The 22,627-nt window shown below is 43.7% G+C and overlaps 1 protein-coding gene across 3 annotated transcripts in view; it reads right to left on the bottom strand.

Annotated features, from left to right (window-relative positions):
- Positions 1-604: 604 nt before the first annotated feature.
- tgm2l (transglutaminase 2, like) overlaps positions 605-22,627 on the bottom strand; it is a 40,232-nt gene continuing 18,209 nt past the window's right edge. The window contains exons 9-13 of one of the 3 annotated variants that reach the window (XM_038806850.1): positions 18,544-18,786; positions 15,714-15,980; positions 13,519-13,679; positions 7,261-7,397; positions 605-1,816 (exon numbers count right to left, since the gene is read on the bottom strand). In XM_038806850.1, coding sequence (XP_038662778.1) covers positions 1,666-1,816; positions 7,261-7,397; positions 13,519-13,679; positions 15,714-15,980; positions 18,544-18,786 — 959 coding nt within the window. In that variant the 3' untranslated portion in view covers positions 605-1,665. The remainder of the gene's footprint in view (positions 1,817-7,260; positions 7,398-13,518; positions 13,680-15,713; positions 15,981-18,543; positions 18,787-22,627) is intronic. The other 2 variants (XM_038806851.1, XM_038806852.1) reach the window with 2 other exon arrangements.

Below are 22,627 nucleotides of genomic sequence, written 5' to 3' on the forward strand. Positions count from 1 at the left end.
TGAGGCAAGACTTAGGATGCATCGGATGGGGAGGGAAATTGCAGGGGATGGGCACAATGGATATGTGGAGCTTGTTCAAGGAACAGCTACTGCGTGTCATTGATAAGTATGTACCTGTCAGGCAGTGGTCGAGCAAGGGAACCGTGGTTTACTAAAGTAGTTGAAACACTTGTCAAGAGGAAGAAGGAGGCTTATGTAAAGATGAAACATGAAGGTTCAGTTAGGGCGCTCGAGAGTTACAAGTTAGCTAGGAAGGACCTAAAGAGCCAGGAGGGGACATGAGAAGCCTTTGGCAGGTAGGATCAAGGATAACCCCAAAGCTTTCTGTAGATACGTCAGGAATAAAAGAATGACAAGGGTAAGAGTAGGGCCAGTCAAGGACAGTAGTGGGAAGTTGTGCGTGGAGTCCGAGGAGATAGGAGAGGTGCTAAATGAATATTTTTCATCAGTATTCACGCAGGAAAAAGACAATGTTGTCGAGGAGAATACTGAGATACATGCTACTAGACTAGAAGGGCTTGAGGTTCATAAGGAGGAGGTGTTAGCAATTCTGGAAAGAGTGAAAATAGGGGCACCTTTTCAAAATGGCAGCCCGATCTCGGAGTTCAGTTCCCCAGTGCTAAAAGAAATTCTAATTGTGGGCTAAACTGGTGAGAAACTCCCCAAGGCCCAAAAAAGTGACTGTATCATTGAACTCCCTGAAAGATACGCCAGAAATTAACTTAGAAATGTTGTGGGAGAATCACACCCAAGGCCTCCCATGCGATTCTCCAAGCCCGCAGCACTAAATTCCGTCATGTGTCAGATGTCTTCACTAAAGTTGTCCTCATCAAAATTTGCCACCCAATGCAGCCTCAGAGCAAAGCAAGGTCGGTATAGTCAGTGACTGTGAAGGTGGCTATGCCCATGAATCTTTATGAATCTGTCTCCTTCCGGCTCATTCATCATCTGTTTTTTACTGGTACAAGGTAATAATGCTACTGGTTGGTAAGACCCAAGCATGTGACTGAAATTCCCACGATGTTGAATTCTCACTCAGTTGTGTTGTCTATAATGATAGGAGCCCAGCGTCTGCCACAGCGATGGGTTGCTTTATCCTTTGTAGGCAGAATTCAAATGTAAAGTTAATCATGCGAGGGAGAAAGGATGTCTCTTCAGACCATTTTTGTTCCCTCAGTAATTAGCTGGGCAAATATCATAAAGACTTTGCAATTACTTCTTGAATTATGTTTAATTTACAAATATATGTGAAAACATTTTAAACTGTTTTTCCCCAGAGATACTACCTGCAAAATAAAAGTTTTAAACCACTCAGAAAGCACCTTACTTATAGCAGCATGACATGTTGAAAAATCTGCTAATAAGGACGTTGATAAGACTTCCGTATTTTGGTGTTTGTATTGGTCACATGTATTAAAGTAGCCAGCTTAATATCGAGACACGACTAGAAAATTTGATTCATGCTTGAATAATTAAAGCTGCACAATCTACTGAGAAACATTATTAGTAACATAAAATGTGAAGGGAAATATTTGCTGGGCTATAGGTAACGGGCAGGGAATGGGACTAGCGAAATTGATTTTTCAGAGCTGGCATGGACTTGAATGGCCTGATGCGGATTTTTCCACGGACTGAAATACTTAATAAAATGGCAGTGACCTTTTGCTAAGCCCGTCTGACAATAATGTTGGTGGAACCTTTAACATCGCGGAGTCTGTTGCTGTCGAAATCCACCATCAGTTTCCGTAAGCCAGTCTTGCTTGGTTTGAAGGAGACCTTGACCACAACCTCTTGTCCAGGATGGATTGCTGCACTACTTTATTTATTGAGAAAAAGACAAAAATAAACAGAAACAACAGGAATGTAAAAAAGGTTTCTTCCAATAAGTGGTTCTATTACAATCCAATTCATATAGAATGACCAAATGAACTACATTTGATTTGTAGAAATGTATATATATGCGAGTTCAGATACCCATAAAACTCTGTGCAGGACTGCTTACAGTTATCCGATTATCATTAGATTGAAACATGGGGCTGGATTAAACAGTTTCCAGTGATCTGGAGAGGCATAACGGAAGCACATGGTCCACTTACTCCCCCTCCTGCCATCTCACAACCGCAGATTAAGCATTGGCCAGCAAATTACCATTGGGAAGGAAACCTCCATGCCAATCAGGTGTCTTGCACAGGTTAGGCCATGAACCGGAAGTCGATCATCGTCACCTATTTAAAGGGCCCTTGCGACTTCCGGTGATGGCTCTGAAGGAGCAGGTCACACATTTGGTGGCTCCCGCTTGGGTCGGAACTTTGGATCTTTTTCCTCAATTTTTGTCGGATCTGAAGTGGAAAATCGATGTTGGATAAAACTGTGACGAGGAATCCTACATCAGTGCATGGAGAAGCGGACTAGGAGTGCTCGCAAAGGAAGAAATAGGCAAACGGAGAAGGCTTGGGCTGAGGCTGCAACGGGAGAAAGCATGGCGGAGGACCGGAGTTCTGGCTTGACACCGAGCGGTCGACAGAGCAGTTGATGCAGTTTATACAGGAAGGCTTTGCCAAGCAGAAACAGGGCTGCTTGGTCCCGATTAAGGAGTCAATTGCGCAAATGGATCTCAGGCTGGATGCTCAAGATCGGGCAATCCAGAAAGTGGAGAAGACACTGACTGAGCAGGAGGAACACCAAACTGCAGTAGAGTTGAAGGTGGAAATGTTGAGAGACCAACAGAAAAGGCTCCAGGAGAAGGTGGAGGATCCAGAGAACAGGTCCTGCCGGCAGAACCTGAGAATCGTGGGTCTCCCGGGGGGATCCAAAGGAACGGACGGAGGGGCATACATAGCAGCTATGTTTGAGAAGCTACTGGGTGAGGGAACGTTCTCCTGACCCTTGGAGGTAAACAGGGTGCACAGAGCACTAGTGAGGAAGCCGCAGGTGACCCCCCCTCCCCGAAGCAATGGTGGTGAGATTCCACAGGTACCTGGATAAGGAGTGCATTCTACGGTAGGCCAGGCAGACACGGAGCTGCAAATGGGAGAACAGCGTCCTGCGTATATATCAGGATCTGAGCGCAGACGTGCACAGGAGAAGAGCAGGGTTCAACCAGATAAAATCTATGACAACCAAGAAATGGAGGGGGGCGACAAAAAATTGCAGTGAATTGGGTCTTTAACAATAGCTTGTTAATGTTTTAATTTTCAAAATGGTGGGTGGGCTTCTGATTTTGCCGCCTGCTCACCTTCCATATTATCAGAGACTAGCAGGATAATGCCATTTGCTGACTCCATGTCATCACACTATAATTTACGTAATCCGGCTGCCACCCTGATTTGAGGCTATAAAATCATGTCCATGCAGCTTTCATCCAAAATAACTAAATTCTATGATCTATATAGTGGGAAATAAGTAGGAAGAGAAATCCACAAAGAATAGAACATAGAAAATACCAAATGGAAATATTGAAAGCCCAAGGTGCAGCCAAAGGCCTCTTTCTGGATAATTCTTGAAAATCTAATGGTGTGGCATTCCTGGAGGCTGCTGCAAGTAAACAACCTTGAGTGAAATTGTTCAGCATTAGATGCATTCTGATTTAAACTGGATTCTCACCTTGACAAGAATTGGCTAATTTTTAAACATCTAAAATCATGTATTATTTTAATTCTTTCCCAGACCGATTGGAAGTACTGATGTTATCAATGCAGCAGTGAATACTGTATTTTGATTGGCTGTCTTTAAAGACAGGATCTGGGGCGAAGGGGTAAGGATCGAAAGAGACACAGCAATTGAATCAGGAATAAAGATGATGAGTAAATAAATAGTATCCAAGGATGCTTTGGCCTTTCTTCTCATTTTTAGTGCATCTAGTTGTATGTTGGTTTTATAATTTAATTTTTGCAGAAGGGCAGCACGGTAGCATGGTGGTTAGCATAAATGTTTCACAGCTCCAGGGTCCCAGGTTCGATTCCCGGCTGGGTCACTGTCTGTGCGGAGTCTGCACGTCCTCCCCGTGTGTGCATGGGTTTCCTCCGGGTGCTCCGGTTTCCTCCCACAGTCCAAAGATGTGCGGGTTAGGTGGATTGGCCATGCTAAATTGCCCGTAGTGCTCTAAAAAGTAAGGTTAAGGCGGGGGGGGGGGATTGTTGGGTTACGGGTATAGGGTGGATACGTGGGTTTGAGTAGGGTGATCATGGCTCGGCACAACATCGAGGGCCGAAGGGCCTGTTCTGTGCTGTACTGTTCTATGTTCTAGTGTTGCCTTGCTGGGGCACTGTGTGTGTGTGTGTGTGTGTGTGTGTGTGTGTATGTGCGGGGCGGGGGGCGGGGGGGGGGGGGGGGGGGGGGAGTTATTCAGCTGTTCCAGCCCTTGGGTTTAAAACATAATTTTGCAGCTACAGTTCTTCCCTCACGGCTTGCACAATGTCCCTTGTGACAAGAAATGGTATTTTTTAAAAGGTGGAATTTTTCAATTAGATTGTGAAAACAGCTCAAAATAAATCATTGGGAAAATGTGAACCTTTGTCAGCATGTCACCAGCATACACTGCAACCTGTTCAGCTGGCATAGGGTTTCACTGACCTGTTGCAATGTGTGGCACCGAATCACAATGCTCCCACTATGTGTGCAACACAATGCCATCCAGGATCTTGAAGCCCCATTGCAATGTGTGCAGATTGAAGATGGTTCTGGTATTCAGTGCCTCATTGCAAAGACGGTGGGTAGGATAAAAACGGTTCTGGTAACCTGCTCAATTGCACTATGTGGCAGAAGACAGATGGCACACCAGTATCAACTACATGACCACAACAGCAAGTGGTCAGCACTTATCGACAGAAACAATAAAAAATACTGTTTCTGTATTCTGTGGATTGAATCATGATAATGTTGTGAAAGTGCAGTATGATGTAACTGAAGAACAATTAAAGACAATATGCGTGCTACAAGTTAAATATATTTACACATAGGACCCTGTACTTTGTAGACAGAAGGAGTATGTCCACACATTGCACCTTTTTCAAATAAACAAAAGCTTGGGGGACAGCAATTCACTGGTTTATCTCCCATGGCAATGTCTTGATCAATCAGAGTCAACCTGTCTGATTTGAATTGAAACAAAAGCTTGGCAGTTAATTGTTCCCTAGTGTCTTCTCCATGACACTGCCCCTACCAATCAATGCACTTTCCAACCAATGAGCACTCTTCTCTCATATTTTTTCCTTTGCAACTGGTATTCTTGTCCTGATGAGCGCAAAATGAAAAGCTTCATCGGCATATGTTTGATCAGTAACACTCAAGTTATGTATTATCAAACAACTATTTATAATACTCAAAAACACACTTTCTCGAGGCCAACCACAAAATATAATTGATAGCTGCACAGAGATAAGCAATCTATTTAATGACCAAAAGAGGGTGCTATTAACTTGCACAATCTGCAAAATATCAAGAACTCATGAATAGCAACAGTCCAGTGACACACAGGGATTCTTAATCTGAGACATATGGAAACTGTTAATCTGCAACATTCCAGAGTCACACGGGGACTGTTAATCTGCAACAGTCCAGAGTCACACGGGGACTGTTAATCTGCAACATTCCAGAGTCACACACAGGGACTGTTAATCTGCAACATGCCAGAGTCACACAAGGACTGTTAATCTGCAACAGTCCAGAGACGCACAGGGACTGTTAGACTGCCAAATCCCAGATATACACTTGGACTGTTCAATGTAAGCATCCCAGAGACAGGGGGGTACTGTTAATCTGCAACATCTCAGAGACACACACAGGGACTGTTAATCTGCAACATCTCAGAGACACACACAGGGACTGTTAATCTGCAACAGTCCAGAGACACACACACGGACTGTTAATCTGCAACATCCCAGAGTCAGAGACACACAGGGACTGTTAATCTGCAACATCCTGGAGACACACAGGGACTGTTAATCTGCAACATCTCAGAGTCAGATACACACACGGGGACTGTTAGTCTGCAGCATTCCAGAGACACACAGGGACTGTTAATCTGCAACAGTCCAGAGACACACGAGAACTGTTAATCTGCAACAGTCCAGAGACACACACGAGAACTGTTAATCTGCAACATCCCAGAGTCAGAGACACAAAGGGACTGTTAATCTGCAACACACCAGAAATACAGGGACTGTTAATTTGCAACATTCCAGAAATACAGGGACTGTTAATCTGCAACATCCTGGAGACACACAGGGACTGTTAATCTGCAACACACCAGAAATACAGGGACTGTTAATCAGCAACGTTCCAGAAATACAGGGACTGTTAATCTGCAACAGTCCAGAAATACAGGGACTGTTAATCTACAACAGTCCAGAAATACAGAGACTGTTAATCTGCAACAGTCCAGACTCACACAAGGACTGTTAATCTGCAACAGTCCAGAGACACACAGACCTGTTAGACTGCCAAATCCCAGATATATACTTGGACTGTTCAATGTAATCATCCCAGAGACAGGGGGGTACTGTTTAATCTGCAACATCTCAGAGACATACTTGGACAATTAATCTGTAACATCCCATGTTGGGCTGCAAGGTAGCACACTGGTTAGCACTGTTACTGCACAGATCTAGGATCCCAGGTTCGATTCCCGGCTTGGATCACTGTCTGTGCGGAGTCTGCACGTTCTCCCTTGTCTGTGTGGCTTTCCTCAGAGTGCTCCAGTTTTCTCCCACAAGTCCCGAAAGACGTGCTGTTAGGAGAATTGGACATTCTGAATTCTCCCTCAGTGTAACCGAACAGGCGCCGGAATGTGGCAACTAGGGGCTTTTCACAGTAACTTTATTGCAGTATTAATGTAAGCCTTTATTATGACAATAAAGATTATTATATTTTGAATTTTTTGACTGATATTAAAAAAGGTGGTCATTAAAAATATTTTCCAGGGCAGCACGGTGGCGCAGTGGTTAGCATTGCTGCCTCATGGTGCCGAGGAACCGGGTTCGATCCTGGTCCCGGGTCACTGTCTGCGTGGAATTTGCACATTCTCCGTGTGTCTGCGTGGGTCTCACCCCCACAACCCTAAAATGTTGCAGGCTAGGTAGATTGGCCATGCTAAATTGACCCTTAATTTAAAAAATATATATATTATTTTCCATCACTAAACATGAGCAACATTGGTAACTAATGGCAAGCATCTGATCATGAATCGTACTGCACAATAACCAGTAGTCACATTCTATAACAACTTCTTAATTTACTGAAATTTCCAAGTATGTTACTCACGGAGATTTAATTTCCTGTAGATCAGTAAGTCCAGTGCCTTCCACACTGAAGATGCCTCCAGTTAAGGTGATCGGAAGAGGATTTGAAAACTTTATTTGGACAGTTAGATCTCGATGCAGGATCGGTTCACCAACCACCTAGAATGAAGCATCATACTGGTAATGCATTCAGGCATAACCAATAAATATTATATTTTACAATCAATATCCAATTTTCAACACATAATTCCTGGATTTTGTTTTGTGTATGATGAATAGTTTAGAACAGAGTTCTTCACAAATTTGAAAAAAATCCTTACGTTTGATATTATTTTCCTGATCGGAAAGTAAGTTCCCATGTATGCATAGATCACCTCCATAATTCAGAACATATATTAAAAGATCTTTGATAGTGACAGCAGCTGTGTGTTGTGAAAATAGATACACAACATACAATTGTCATAATATTCTGTTCAGAGCATATACTGAAAAAATAAATTCGAGCATTAGCTATTTCACATTTCAATCAGCGTTAAAGATGAATTGATGAGATTTATGCTTGTTCATACTGCCACGGTGATGTGTTCCTTAAACAGAAATAAAAGGACATAGCTCATTCTCAAATATTAGAAATTACTTTTACTACTAATATAGCTCATCAATATTTTAATGAACAAGTAACTACCCTGGCCTGAAGATCCATATATGTACTGTTACGTGAGGGAGATATTAGGAAATTGGGTCCAGAAATGTGACCCCCAATGTAGTAGGCAATTTAGGGCTTAAACCGACTTGGGGAAAATACTGCTAGCACAGAGTCAGAGGGATACGCCACACCTGGCTGAATTACATTGTCCCAGTCAGACATAAACTCGTTAGTGGGAATACACAGCATTCCCTGAGATCCATTATTCTTTGAGACACTCCTGTCTGACCACCTGTTAGCCCATTACAGAGTCTGGTGGTCTCTTTGTCCATAAATGGGAGGTTAGTCGCATATCAATAGCATGGCTCTTCTGTATAAACAGGAAACGGGCAAACAAACAGCCATGATAACAATGATAGGTTCAAGTCTGGAAACCCCACGGAAACTTTGTTTGAGAGGCTGGGCAGAGCTTAGAGAGAGAGAGAGAGAGAGAAAAGCATGGAGTGAGGCACTACGTAGGGAGCATGGAGTGAGGCACTGCGTAGGGAGCATGGAGTGAGGCACTGCATAGGGAGCATGGAGTGAGGCACTGCATAGGGAGCATGGAGTGAGGCACTGCGTAGGGAGCATGGAGTGAGGCACTGCATAGGGAGCATGGAGTGAGGCACTGCGTAGGGAGCATGGAGTGAGGCACTGCATAGGGAGCATGGAGTGAGGCACTGCATAGGGAGCATGGAGTGAGGCACTGAGTAGGGAGCATGGAGGCACTGCGTAGGGAGCATGGAGTGAGGGACTACATAGGAAGCATGGAGTGAGGCACTGCGTAGGGAGCATGGAGTGAGGCACTGCGTAGGGAGCATGGAGTGAGGCACTACATAAAGAGCATGGAGTGAGGCACTACATAAAGAGCATGGAGTGAGGCACTGCGTAGGGAGCATGGAGTGAGGCACTACATAAAGAGCATGGAGTGAGGCACTACATAAAGAGCATGGAGTGAGGCACTATGGAGGGAGCATGGAGTGAGGCACTACATAAAGAGCATGGAGTGAGGCACTATGTAGGGAGCATGGAGTGAGGCACTGCGTAGGGAGCATGGAGTGAGGCACTGCGTAGGGAGCATGGAGTGAGGCACTACATAGGGAGCATGGAGTGAGGCACTGCGTAGGGAGCATGGAGTGAGGCACTACGTAGGGTAAACAGGACCTCCTCATGTGCAAGGATGAGCCTGATACAGTTTAAGGTGGTGCAAAGGGCGAGAATGAGTGGGTTCTTTCAGGGGGTAGCAGATGAGTGTGAGAGGTGTGGGCGGGGGCCAGAGAATCACACGCACATGTTTTGGGGTTGCGAAAAATTGAGAAGATTCCGGGCGGGAGTGTTCGCAGTCTTAGCCAGGATAGTGGAGAAGGAGGTGGAACCGGACCCTTTGGTGGCGATATTTGGGGTTTCAGAGAAGCCGGAGCTCATGGAGAGGAGGAAGGCCGATGTCGTGGCCTTTGCCTGTCTGATTGCGAATTTTGCTGGAGTGGAGGTCGGCATTGCCATCGGAAGGTAGCGGCTTGGTTGGGTGGCCTGTACAAATTCCTGTGTTTAGAGAAGATAAAGTATGAGTTAAAGGGCTCTTCAGGGGGTTTGAGGAAAGGTGGGGGATGATTGTGACCATGTTTGAGGGGCTGTTCATCGCAGGGGATCGGGGGTGAAAAAGAGGAAAAATCTGTGCAAACTGTATAGTTTTTTAGAATAATTTTATTCTCCTCCTTTTTCACATTTTCTCCCACATACCCAACAATAAACAATAATCAGTAACGAATGTAATGTCAATCCCCATATCAATAACAACGATCCCATCCTCCCACCAAACCCCCAAACATTAGCCCGCATGTTAACATAAACAAATGACAAAAAGGAATCAGGAATCACCCATAGTCACCATTAACACATACTGTCCCTCTCCCAACCCTCCCAACACCCCCTCTAATGTTCGATGTAATCCAATTCTCGAATGTGCATAATGAACGCCCATGAATTGTAGAACCCCTCCATCCTGCCCCTCAGTTCAAATTTGACCTTTTCAAGCGTCAAGAATTCCAGCAGGTCCCCCCACCACGCCAGGGCACAGGGTGCAGAGATTGATCTCCACCCTAACAGGATCCGCCTTCGGGCAATCAACGAGGCGAAGGCTACAATATCTGCCTCCGCACCTGTTTCCAACCCCGCCTGGTCCAACACCCAAAATATGGCCTCCGAGGCCCGGGTCCAGTTTCATGTGCACCACTTTAGAGATTACCCTAAAAACCTCCTTTCAGTAATCCTCCAGCTTTGTACAAGACCAAAACATCTGAAACCCCCCCCCCCCGCAACGTTCACACACATCTTCTACCCCCTCAAAGAGCCGGCTCATCCTCGCCCTTGTATGGTGCACTCTATACACCATCTTCATCTGTATCAGCCCCAACCTCGCACACAAGGTGGAGGGGTTCACCCTCCGGAGCACCTCATACCAGAACCCCTCCTCCACACCCTCTCTCAACTCTTCCTCCCACTTTGCCTTGATCCCTTCCAGCAGCGCCTTCTCCTCCTCCAAAATAGCCCCGTAAACCGCCGATACTACCCCCTTCTCCAGTCCCCCTGTCGTCAGCACCTCCTCTAGCAATGTGGAAGCTGGCTCTACTGGGAAGCTCTGTATCTCCTTTCTGGCAAAGTCTTGAACCTGCATGTATCTAAATATTTCCCCCTGCTCCAGCCCATACTTCGTGTGGTGATATGCATCACTGTAAATACACAAGGGGTTAATGTAAATACACTACGAATAAGCAAACACTAGAGGGATCACCAGAGACGTCATGACATGCAGACATACAGCTAATGGACACATAGAATAGGACATCACCAATAGGCAGTCAAGACACGCAGAGGTGACACTACCACAAGGGGGCATTACACAACCCATATACAAGGACAGGGCACCGACCCCCAAGAAACAAATCTTTTAGTGCCCTAATTTCTTTCTCCTCCCATCTCCGAAAATTTCCATCCCACTTCCCTGGCTCAAATCGATGGTTCCCCTGAATCGGCATTTCCCTTGACACTGCCCCCAACCCGAAGTGCTTGCGAACTGCCTCCAAATTCTCAACGAAGCTATTACTACTGGACTCCCTGTGTATCTCCCCGGGGCCGTCAGGAGTGGTGCTGTCACTAGCGCCTTCAATCCCATCCCCTCTACCCAAACTGTCCTCCATTCTGACTCATTGGGAGTCAACCCCTCTGACCCAGCTCCGTACCTTCTCCACATTCGCCGCCCAGTAATAATACATCAGGTTCGGAAGACCCAAACCCCCTGCCTGCCTTCCCTCCCCATATGAACGAGGTAATCATCCCTTTAATCTCTCTAAAAATGCCTTTGGCAGGAAAATCGGCAGGCATTGAAAAATAAACAGGAATCGCGGCAGCACATTCATTTTAACTCCCTGTACCCGACCCGCCAGTGACAGAGGGAGACCATCCCACCTTGCCAGATCAGCTGCAGGCTTCATAATTGATTGTAGGGAAGCATGTTTCCCAGGGTGTTTGTTCACTGTAACCTATTTTGATACATGTTTGTAATAAAATACATTTAAAAAAGAGAAAAATAATCCTGTTTGAGTAGGTACAGGAAGAAGTCTTTGGGAAATTAACCGAGAAAAGTCATGAAAGTTACCAAGGTAGGCTTTGGAAAAGAGTACTGAAGAAAAATTGGTTGTTAAATGGAAGTATTGCCATTGCCTGTCTATGTAAGTGGATTGAATGCTGCATGGTTATTTAAAGTGCTGTTTAACAGGAACTAGTGTGTTAAGGTTAAGAAACTACACGTAAGGGCAGCACGGTGGCGCAGTGGATTAGCCCTGCTGCCTCACAGCGCGGAGGTCCCAGGTTCTATCCCAGCTCTGGGTCATGGTCTGTGTGGAGTTTGCACATTCTCCCCGTGTTTGCGTGGATTTCTCCCCCACAACCCACCCAAAGATGTGCAAGGTAGGTGGATTGAACACGCTAAATTGTCCCTTAATTGGAAAAAAATGAATTGGGTACACTAAATTTATAAAAAGAAAAACTACATGTAATCTGTTACTGTTATGGGTTGAAGTTGAAAAGTTTAAATATTGTTTTATTTAAATAAAAAATTTATTTATGAAATTCCCAAGCCTATTTCTTACATTACCACTTCTAGAACATATCGATCTTTCCACACCATCTTGAAAGTAATGGTTCTGGTCCAGTCTCTTACCACTGTTGAGAGCTGACCAGGTGTCTGTGCTGCAGTCTGTGCTGTGCAACAGTGCTGCTTGTGAACTGTGGAAATAAATCTGCCTGTCATTTAGCTTTCTGTGCCTTGCCTTGTTTTCTTGAGGTTTAGCTGAGCTCTAAATTATACTGATAGTTTTCTCTGATTTTACTGAGGTATTTTTGGATTATAATTTTTTTCCACCTGAATTTTCAACAACCTTTTTACATGCTAAAAATAAAAACTGGAGAATGCCTCATTAAAACCCAGGATATTAAAATCAACAATAACAACTGACTTCAAAAGTATTTTTGTTTAACGAATTTTAATTGAAATGACTTTACTACTATAGTACATAAGAGACAAATGTCCCTTTATCTAAAAAAAACCAAGGAACAAGCAATGTTGAAACATGCAATCCCCAAGAATATTATTTCATTATTATTAGGGAAAAAGAAGAGCTTACAATGGGATTGTAGAAATCATCTTCCTACCACATCTCAAGTAGTCTATGACCACTTACCTGCTATTCATAAATCTCCCAGAATTCATTAGCTCTACCATGTATTGGGAAATATTTGAGACAAATGGTTCAACAAAATTTACAAGATCCTAACTTAGCCATGGTCATGTTTGTGTGTGTGCTTTTACATTGACGGGGAGGGGGCGTTGAGTGGTGCATGCATGCACGTGTGTGCAAATTGAGTTTAAAAGCACAGATTCTAGCTTTCAAAAAAAACAGTGCATAATATAATCCTGTATGGACATCATTAACACCTCTTTCTCTTTCGTAATACCCCTGATATCTAATATGCTATGATCACAACCTAGCAACACATAGCCTGAGTGGAAGACTTCTACAACTTCTTTCTTTACTAATTTAAGCTCATGGGGGAAATGGATGCTGATGCTTCTTCATATCACATGTATCAATCCCTTGTGTGTTTTCCTTTAGCTTTGGACTCTTTAGTCCTGTTTAAAGTAACTTAAATGTGCAATAGTTTAATGTTTCATGCATGTCTGTGGAACCATTTTCTTACCGTTCTTATCTTTCACCTGAACCATTATACTTGTGCAACAGGAAAATGTAAATGACAAAAGTGCCGTGGAGCCAGGCACTAAAATCACCGGCACTGCTCTGATCAGATTCTGAAAAGTTGCTAATATAAGTAGAAGAGAATTCCACTTGTCAATACAAAGCCTTGATTCTGTATGTAAACACCGTTAGCAAGAAGAATGCCTTCAGTGAGTCAAGAGGGAAAATGTCCTCTCTGCTCAGTTTAAAATAATCACACTTCAAATCCAAAGCTCACGTCTCGTTTCCTTCAGTGACAATACAAATCTGCTTTACTGACAACACTGATGGGTCTCGCGTTTACCTTTACAGTGAGCCGAGGCAGGTTCAAAGCAATGTCACACTCCTTAAGACTTATTTCAGATGTGCCTTTACATCTCAGCATGGCCGTCAGGCGAATTAAATTGTGCTCAGAGAGATGTTCACCATAATCTTTGTACTTCAGTCTCAGAACTTCTTTCTGAACTATTAAAAGCAAAAACAAATAACCATAGTTTGTTCCACATAATCACTACAGCTTTCTTTTGAAGTAACTGGATGGAGTGAAACTTTAAAAAAAAGTGAAGTACAATTTTGCTGGGATCCTAAGCTATGTGCTCTGGGATGAGAGAGGTGGTGGTGAATTGCGGCAGCTTTGAAACTAGGTGATAGAGGTGCACCAAAACTGCCACCACTTCCTTCTCCAGTGTGGAGAACTGTCTGGCTTCTTCCCAATAGCACTCATAGAACCATTACCATGTGATAGAACAAGTATTTGAAGTAGCATCCTATCATTCTGTGGTAAAATTCACTGTGATACTGGCACAGCTAGACTTCTTCTCCATGTACTAGTTTTTTCAAGTCAGTAGTAATGCATACTGATTGCATCTGACATTTGTTAAGCAACTTAGTCAATTCAAAGCCATCCATTTGTGACCTTGTTTGCAGCTTAGAGGATGAAGTATGCTTTTAGTAGAAGAGTATATATATTGGGCGGGATTCTGCGACCCACCGCCGGGTCGGAGAATCCCCGGGGGGCGGCGCGGATCCTGCCGCCAGCTGCCGTATTCTCCGGCGCTGGTATTCGGGCGGGTTTCACGCCACGTGAGTCGGGGGCCGTTGACAGCAGCCCCCCCAACAATTCTCCGGGTTCCGATGGGCCAAGCGGCCGTCGGTTTTTGGCCAGTCCCGCTGGCGTGGGTTACGTATGGTCGAACACAGCGGGATCTTGCAGGTAAGTCGGCGGGGGCAGTCCTTGGGGGGGGGGGGGGGGTCAGCGGGTGTTCCGATCCTGGGGAGGGGGGCCCACAATGGCCTGGCCTGTGATCGGAGCCCATCAATCTGCGGGCGGGCCTGTGACGTGGCGGCAATCCTTCCTTCCATACCAGCCCCTGTAGGGCTCCGCCATGACCGGCGTGGAGAAGAGAACCCCCTGCACATGCGCCAAAATACGCCGGCTGGTCTGCGCATGCACGGAACCATGTCGGCGGTTCCGCGCATGCGCGAGATCACGTCAGCCCTTCGGCGCATGCGTGACCTCCTGCAGTCCCTTCAGCGCCGGCTGGAACGGCACCAACCCCTCCGCCATCCATCTAGCCTCCGGAAATGCGGAGAATTCCGCACTTTCAGAGGCTGTTGATGCCGAAGTGGTTGGCCCCGGTTCTCCCACCGGTATGGGGACTTAGTCCCCAGAAGGGAGAATCCCGCTGATTATCTTTACATTAAAACAAATTTAGTCCAATTATGCTCAAAAAGCAGTCACTAGTAGCTCCCTCAGGATACGCTCAATTCTGAAGCTTGTTTTAACCCGACAGAAAATAGTAAACCAAGATGGGTTTAAAATACAGTGCAGTTGTGCGATCTGGTTCAGAGCTATGTTGAGGTTCAATACTTAATCCGGGTGGGCGCTAGGTTAAATAAAGTTCACAGTTTTATTGTAAGACGACCTGAAAAGGAAATAAAAACCTTTTTTTCTTCTTCAAGTCCTTCTCCAATTTCTCCCCATTAGCTATCCTCTCCTGAAGGAAGTCACTCAAGCTGGGTCTGGGATTCTGGCAACCCAAGTTCTATTCTTCAAGTGTGAGGTTAGACAGTGATTATTCAACCATGCACCATTTTTCAGTTAATTGTCAAATGTGATAAGTGAGCATCATGACAGAGCAATGAGAAGTATTGTACCCATGCAGAGGCACAGTAATTGTGTTACAGAGTGGTACGGTTCCTCTCAGGCCAGTAATGGAACTCAATACCTTAATTCTCGGCCAGCACTAACTTCAGAACTGCCCTCCACAAGATGCAAGAGAATGGCTATTGTGGCTTTTCCCTCCAAATTGTCCCTTTCTCTGTTGGGATACATTGGTCGTCAGTGCTCATTACGTCCCAGGCACTATAATAATTAGTAACTCACCACATCTTGCAACCTTACAGGACTTCAGGCTGATGTTCTAACCCCATGGCACTACCAAAGCGATACAGGCGTTTTATAATAAGAACCGACATTTTGTAGAAAACTGCAATTACCTGTGGCAGCTTTTAACATAAATGTAGTCGACCTCTTGCTGAATTCCGTTAAAATGAAACCATTGTATGTTACAGTGGTTGCAGCTAGTGTTAAATGGATATCTTTGTCCATAAAACCATGGTTAACAATGCTGAAATAGACATCAAAGTCGCTTCCAAGGATGGGCTGAGCATACTTAATACTGATCTTTAAATTTTTCTGCTGTATGTTGGCAGATCTGATTTTCATTCCTGCTTTGTTGTAGACTTCCCGTTCCTTTGTAGAACCTGTGAAAATGAGGACGCTATTAATTCTACTGGGTAATGGGAAATGGGTTGAGGCAGAGGGACAAGATTAAGAGTTCTGTGATGGAAACAGTCCCGACATAACTTAAATAAGGTGCATTCTCAACATTGTTCAGAACACAGTGATACAATGACCCTGCAATCCCAAAATGTGTACTTGTTAGTGATTTTGAAGACTATTAAGAAACAACACTGCACGTAATTACAGCTAGTTTGTAATCATAATGAAACATGCAGCTCAGTTGTTCCTTCAACTCCTGAAGCCTAGTCTTCAAGTCACTTTAGCCTCATTGACTTGTGAATTCAGGTGATGGGATACGACAATTACAATTACAATGACAGTGATGGGATACTACAATTACTTCCATATTATTCTGCTTCTGACATTTTGTCATCACTACCTTTTAGTTTATACAAGTCAACCAATGATTCACTGATGACAGACCCCGGGTGATTACCAGCCAAAAAATCGAGGATTTAAAAAGGATCTATAAAATCGAAGAAAGATATTAATTCAATCAAGTTCAGCCAATATGTTGATGAGAGCACTTTCTCCCCAGTTTCCATCAAAATGAAAGTATTGAAGGGCAGCACGGTAGCCTAGTGGTTAGCAAAGCTGCCTCACGGCGCTGAGGTCCCAGGTTCGATCCCGGCTCTGGGTCACTGTCCATGTGGAGTTTGCACATTCTCCCCGTGTCTGTGGGGATTTCGCCCCCACAACCCAAAAATGTGCAGATTAGGTGGATTGGCCATGCTAAATTGCCCCTTAATTGGAAAAAATAATTGGGTAATCTAAAAAAATTTTTTAAATGAAAGTATTGCACAAACACTCATTATAATGAATAGCATTTATTTAAAGGCATCTGATTTGATGCAACAACAACTTATATTTATATAGCAAAATTAGCATAGTAAAGTACCCAAACTGCTTAATAAGTACCAATGAATATATTTTTAACACCAAGTCAGCAAAGTACATGTCAGGACAAGTGGCCTAAAACTTGGTCAACAGAGTAGATTTTAAGGAGCAAAGGAGATAGATAGAGAGAGAGAGAGAGAGATAGAAAGGCTCAGAGGTTTAGGGAGGGAATTGCAGAGATTGGGGCCAAGGTAAGCATGACAGTCAAAGGTGGAGCATTTAAAATCTAGGATGTGCATAAAGCCAGAAATAGTGAATTAGAAAGATCTTGAAAGATCGTAGGACTGGAGGAAGTTACAGCGATAGAGGGGAAGGATTTGAAAACAAGGATAAAGATTTTGAAGTTGAGGTGTTTTCAAACTGGGAGCCAGGGCCAATGAGCACAGAGATAATGAGCGAATGAGATATGGAGCAATTTAAAGGTATGGGCAGGAGATTTTTGGAAGAGTACAATTTATGCAGGATGGGGGGCCAACCAGAAGAGCGTTTGAATAGTCAAGTATAGACAATATAGTCGATGGACAATGACAATTAGCTTTTACAACTGAAGAGAGCCCATGACCCAAAGAGAGAGAAAAATCTCTGGCCTGGCTGAAAACATGGCAAAGCTGCTCTTTGCGGGTTTAAAAAAAAAAAATTAATACTGCTTATTTTTATTTATTTCTCTACTTTGGAGCTTGATAATAATTCAATTATAACATGAGCAAGTATTCATAAAATCAAATTCATTTTATTTGAGAGCTGAGTGGGTTGATCCACCACTTTGTGTACAACTGGTCTACAAACTCCAGAGAGCCCTGGATTTGACGTCCAGCCTGAGCTGATTTAGTTTCAATATCAGGTCAGGATTCTGCAACATTGGTGTCAGTGTCTTGGAAGGGGTAATAACTCAAAGCTAACTTTGCCATTGAAACTAGTCTTGTGGAGTTCATGCGAAGTTTGGACTCGGTTGCTGTTATTGCAAACGTTCCCATTGTAGAATCGTACTGGGAAAAGTAGCTGTGGCCACTTGCCCATAATGATGTTGGGCCTTTTGGGAAAAAAAGTGGCAAGGGATGAATTTCATTGAGAAAAGATTGAAAAGCAGAGCTTAAGAGTTGTGTGCATTTGTTGAGGCTTCATACTGCGATAATGAACACACCTGCTGGGAAACTGGTGGGATTGGGTGTAATTCCGGTTTTGAACCCTGTCCGGTTTAATTTCTCATCATTGCCAGTGGAGCATTCTTGGGAGGGATGTAAAACTAGCATCCCATCTAATCCCACCGATTTCCAACCCAGCAAGTTAGGCTCAAATTAGCCCCAAATGTCTCTCAGATGTTGTCGCACCTGAGCAATGATTCAGAGCAGAGCCTCCACCACATGGAAGATACGGAAAAGAAGCCAGTGGTATCTTACTGGGAAAAGAAAAGCAATCCAGAGACAAAGTAATTGCGGAGCCACATTTTGCCATCTCCTCATAACAAGGTTTGGAATAACATTGCCAAATCTCTGAGAACATGTTGGCTAACCACGTAAATGGCAGTGGTGGCACAGATGAGGGACAAAAAGATGACAAACCTGCACTAAATATTAACTCATGCATTTCCATTTCATTATTAATGGGAGCAGTAAAAAAATCCCCTACCCTCTGGATATTTATAATCATTTGTTAAATCTTCTCGTTCATCTGCGTAAGCACTTTTTGTAATGATTTGTTTTCCAACTTGGTGCTGTTTAACTCCTAGCTCTTTTTTCGATCCATCTTTATTTACTAGCCAGTAAACCACATCCGCATTGACCTCGGCGAAGATGAACACAGCATCGTATTTCACATCCACATGACCTTCCTTTATTGCTTTGACAGGGCAAGGGCCGCAGCAGTATACACCTGAAGGGGCAAGGACACTACTATAAGATACTGGAGGAATATCGTCTTGGGCTATATTGTAATAACATTATTTCCTGGTCCTGCCCTGAGGACTGTAACTGGTGATGCAGTTTGCTTTCCACTGGCTCCCCCAAGTGGCCATTCTTCACAGTTCGGCCTAGACTGTGAGTATGAAATATGCCCAAAAGTATCCACATCCAAACGCCACACAAGTGTTTTCAAGCAGGGGTTGCTATTATGATGTGGAATAGGAAGTCATGCCGACTTCCCTCTCATCCCGCAGTTCAGGGATTTTGTGGGAACCTAACTGCAACACAAATGGAGATCACCTCACATCTAAATAAAGGCCAATTGGTAAGATACTGGAGTGCTGCTGATGTCTATAAACCTGTACCCAATACATATCTTCAGGAGATGGAAGGAGAAATTAGACATAAAGATCATAAGCAATGCACTTTAATACTTCAAATTTGAAACCATTCCATATGATTTCAAGTAGTTGAATCACAGCTGTAGTTACTTAACACTAACCAAAATGTACAATATTATGATAATATTTTAGGTTAAATAGTGAAAGATAATTCTAATGGTAGCCAAGGGCATAAATGCAATAAATGTACCAAGACAAAAGTGGAGACTGGAAGTTTAATCATTTGTGATTGATGTAGCAATTTCAGATCTATTGTATTATATGTATTTGGTGCAGTAAGGGTTAAAAGCCTGGGTTAGTGTGTTTGACTGCTGCAGTAGCGTTTTAAAAAATCTTGATTTGCAAGACAACTCAGCATTTTGGAGAATGGGTGAAATTAAAATATCGTAAAAGTTTGGGCTAATGGACTTTTATTTACCTTAAGAGGGTTTCCCGCGGAGTAGTTAATTGGAGACATTGCATTCAGTTTAGTGAGAGGAGGTAATTAATGGGAGGAGCCAGGGGTTGAAGCAGTCAGTTGGAGGTTTTGAGTTTTAGTTTTGGCTGGAAGGTGAGCTGAGAAGCAGTTCCTGAAGAAATACAGCCAAAGAGTCTGAACCATTCTGACAGGGGGCCAGATCTCTTTCGTTAAAGCAGTCTCAAAAGATCGCTCTTTCTCAAAGTGGAGTATTCAAGACAGTTTGATATAGCAATATTCCTGAGTGCTAACGTATTTAAAAGTGGATTGGGACCCAAGGTGCTTTTGTTGTTTGAGAGGAAATAAAGATAGCAGTTAAGGGTTATAGTATCACTGTATTGATTACCATTGTTTAAGGGGTGATTGTAAGCTATTTACTTGCGTGTAAGCTATTTACTTGGTGTTCAAGATATTTCTATACTGTGTTATGTTGGTCGTTCTGGGTGAGTGTGCTTAACACTCAATTTGGCTCTGTTTCTGTTCTAAGCTCTGGAGTCGCCAGGTGTCGTTAAGACACCGCCACAAGCTTCAAGATGAAGTTCAAAGCAATAAAACCGTACACCAATTAGTAAGTCCACACAACTGAGTTTATTATAATACAATTATAATAACTACCCATGCACACGCTAAAAGGATTAAACTTATTCCTACCGTTAAATAACTAATACTTATCTCGAAGGAACTGCTGGGTCAGGGAACAAGGACTCTTGCTCTGCTCTGGTCTGCAGACTTCAGGTTGGTATCAATTAAAAAGGGAGTCAGGAGTGCCTATCTCTGGTAGCGGTCGTTGGGAGGCACTTACTTGTTGGCGGCTGCTGTCCGAAGGCTGGATCAGAAGACTGAACCATGTGTGGGACCTGTCTTTTATAGGTCCCAGGGGATCCGCGCCCCTTTGGGCGGACTCCCATACCTGCTTGGAATCGATTGGGTCTCTTCCCAATCGATATGTTTGAACCCCCCAATCATGGGGCAGTTCCTCGGTCACTGGGGCGGTTCTTGGGACTTATTGTTTTGGGCTTCTCTGGCGCCAAAGGGTCTGGCCTTCCATTGAATGTATCGATCTGTGTTTAACTTGTTTCCATTGTATCTAGGGATCGCCCGGTATTGCCTCATTAGTATGTTAACTGGTTTCTTTTCACAGTGCTGTCTGGTTTCTGCAGCAGCCAAAACTGGTTTCTGCAGCCGTCCCAATATACAATCGCTTTGCAAGCGCTTGCTTTACAACATGTCCGTTTTCCCTGCATTCCTTGCAATCTTCCATTTTGTGTTGGGCAGTGGCCACCCCGGGTGGCTACTGTTAGTAATAAAGTTTGTTTTAATATACCATATCCCTATTTTGCATGAAATCACTCCTGGAGTGAGGTATCCTTTCCTCACTGTCTTACAAAATTAAAATTAAGTATTGGCGTTTCTGTCCAGTATTCTTGCCACTGTTGGGGTCTGGTCCAGGATAGTAATATATTATAGTATGGAATTTACCATAAAAGTGTCCCTAAAGGCAAGACAACCATAATACTCAAGAGAAAATTAGATAAATACTGAAGAAAAAAGTTCAAAAAAAGAGCAGTTAACTGTGATGAACGTCGAGCATTAACAGATGACCCAAATGGCAGGTTCTCTGCCAGAATTTCTATGATTCTGTAATCGAAACCACGATCTTGCCTATCTAGAACAAGGACAACAGGCCCATTGCAACACCACCACTCCTGTAAGCTCTCCTTCAAGTCACAACGCATCCTGACTTGGAAATGTCATTACTCCTTCACCTTTGTTGGGTCAAACTCCTGGACCTCCCTCCCTAACACCACCTGCACTGGTTGGTTCAAGAAGGTGACTCTTCATCACCTTCTCAAGGACAAATAAGGATGTGCAATAAATGCTGGCTTTGCTAGCGATGCCCACATTCCATGAATTAATCTTCCAGATTTATCACTGCTGACACACTGAGGCCCTTTCAAGTACTGGTGGTGTTCTTATTTCAAGCCGAGTGCTTTAATTGGTTTCAGGCCACTTTGATTTCAGGTCACAGCACTTCAAATAAAATTGTCATTTAAATAAATTGTTATCTATATACTCCAGATTAATTTTCTCAATAGGAAGAGGACCCTTTACATTTCAGTTAGTTGACAGTGTTCCCGAGTCAGAAAAGAGGTGGAGAAAAACATTATCTAGGGTTTCAGCTACTAATTGCCTCCAGTGAACATGGCTGAGAAAGTGCACATGTGTAAATGACTGAAGGGAGACGGGATTGGTTTCGTTCTGATTTCTGCAGCCTGAAGACAGTCGATGTATTGGTTTATACTTGAACAATGACTACTTGGGAAAGATGCCAGAGGACCACTGGTCTCTGTTGTCCCATCTCAACATAGGTCAGTGCCTTCAACAGAAAAATGGAGATGTACATAAACTTTTAAAATTCATCAAACTGCAATATGGAGTGCGGCACAGATTCATCAGATAGCTACCGAGGTGAAAAGGATTAATTTATATGGACAGGTTGTATAAGTTAGGCATGCATTCCCTCGAGTACAGAGTATTAAGGAATGATTTAGTTGAGGAGCTCAAGGTGATTACAGAATTCGGAAGGGTAGATAGAGAAAATGTACTTCCTCAGGTTGGAGGATCCGGAAACAAGGCCACTTAACATTACAATTGGAGCTGGGCCATATAGGACTGATGTCAAGAAACACCTGTTCAAACTAAAAGTAATGGAAATCTGGAACTCCGCCCCTCCAAAACTGCTGAGGCTGGGAGTCAATTGAACATTTCAAAACTGAGATTGCTATATCTTTGTTGGAAATTATATCAAGGGTTATGGAACTAAGGTGACAGAGAGATGGAGTTAAGATGTGGGTCATCCATGGTCTGACTGAATGGCGGAACAGGCTCAAGCGACTGAATGATCTACTCCTGTTCTTATGTTTCTAATATCTCGAGGGATTAGACTGGAGATG

Source organism: Scyliorhinus canicula, chromosome 9 (genome assembly GCF_902713615.1).
Source record: "Scyliorhinus canicula chromosome 9, sScyCan1.1, whole genome shotgun sequence".
NCBI lineage: Eukaryota > Metazoa > Chordata > Chondrichthyes > Carcharhiniformes > Scyliorhinidae > Scyliorhinus > Scyliorhinus canicula.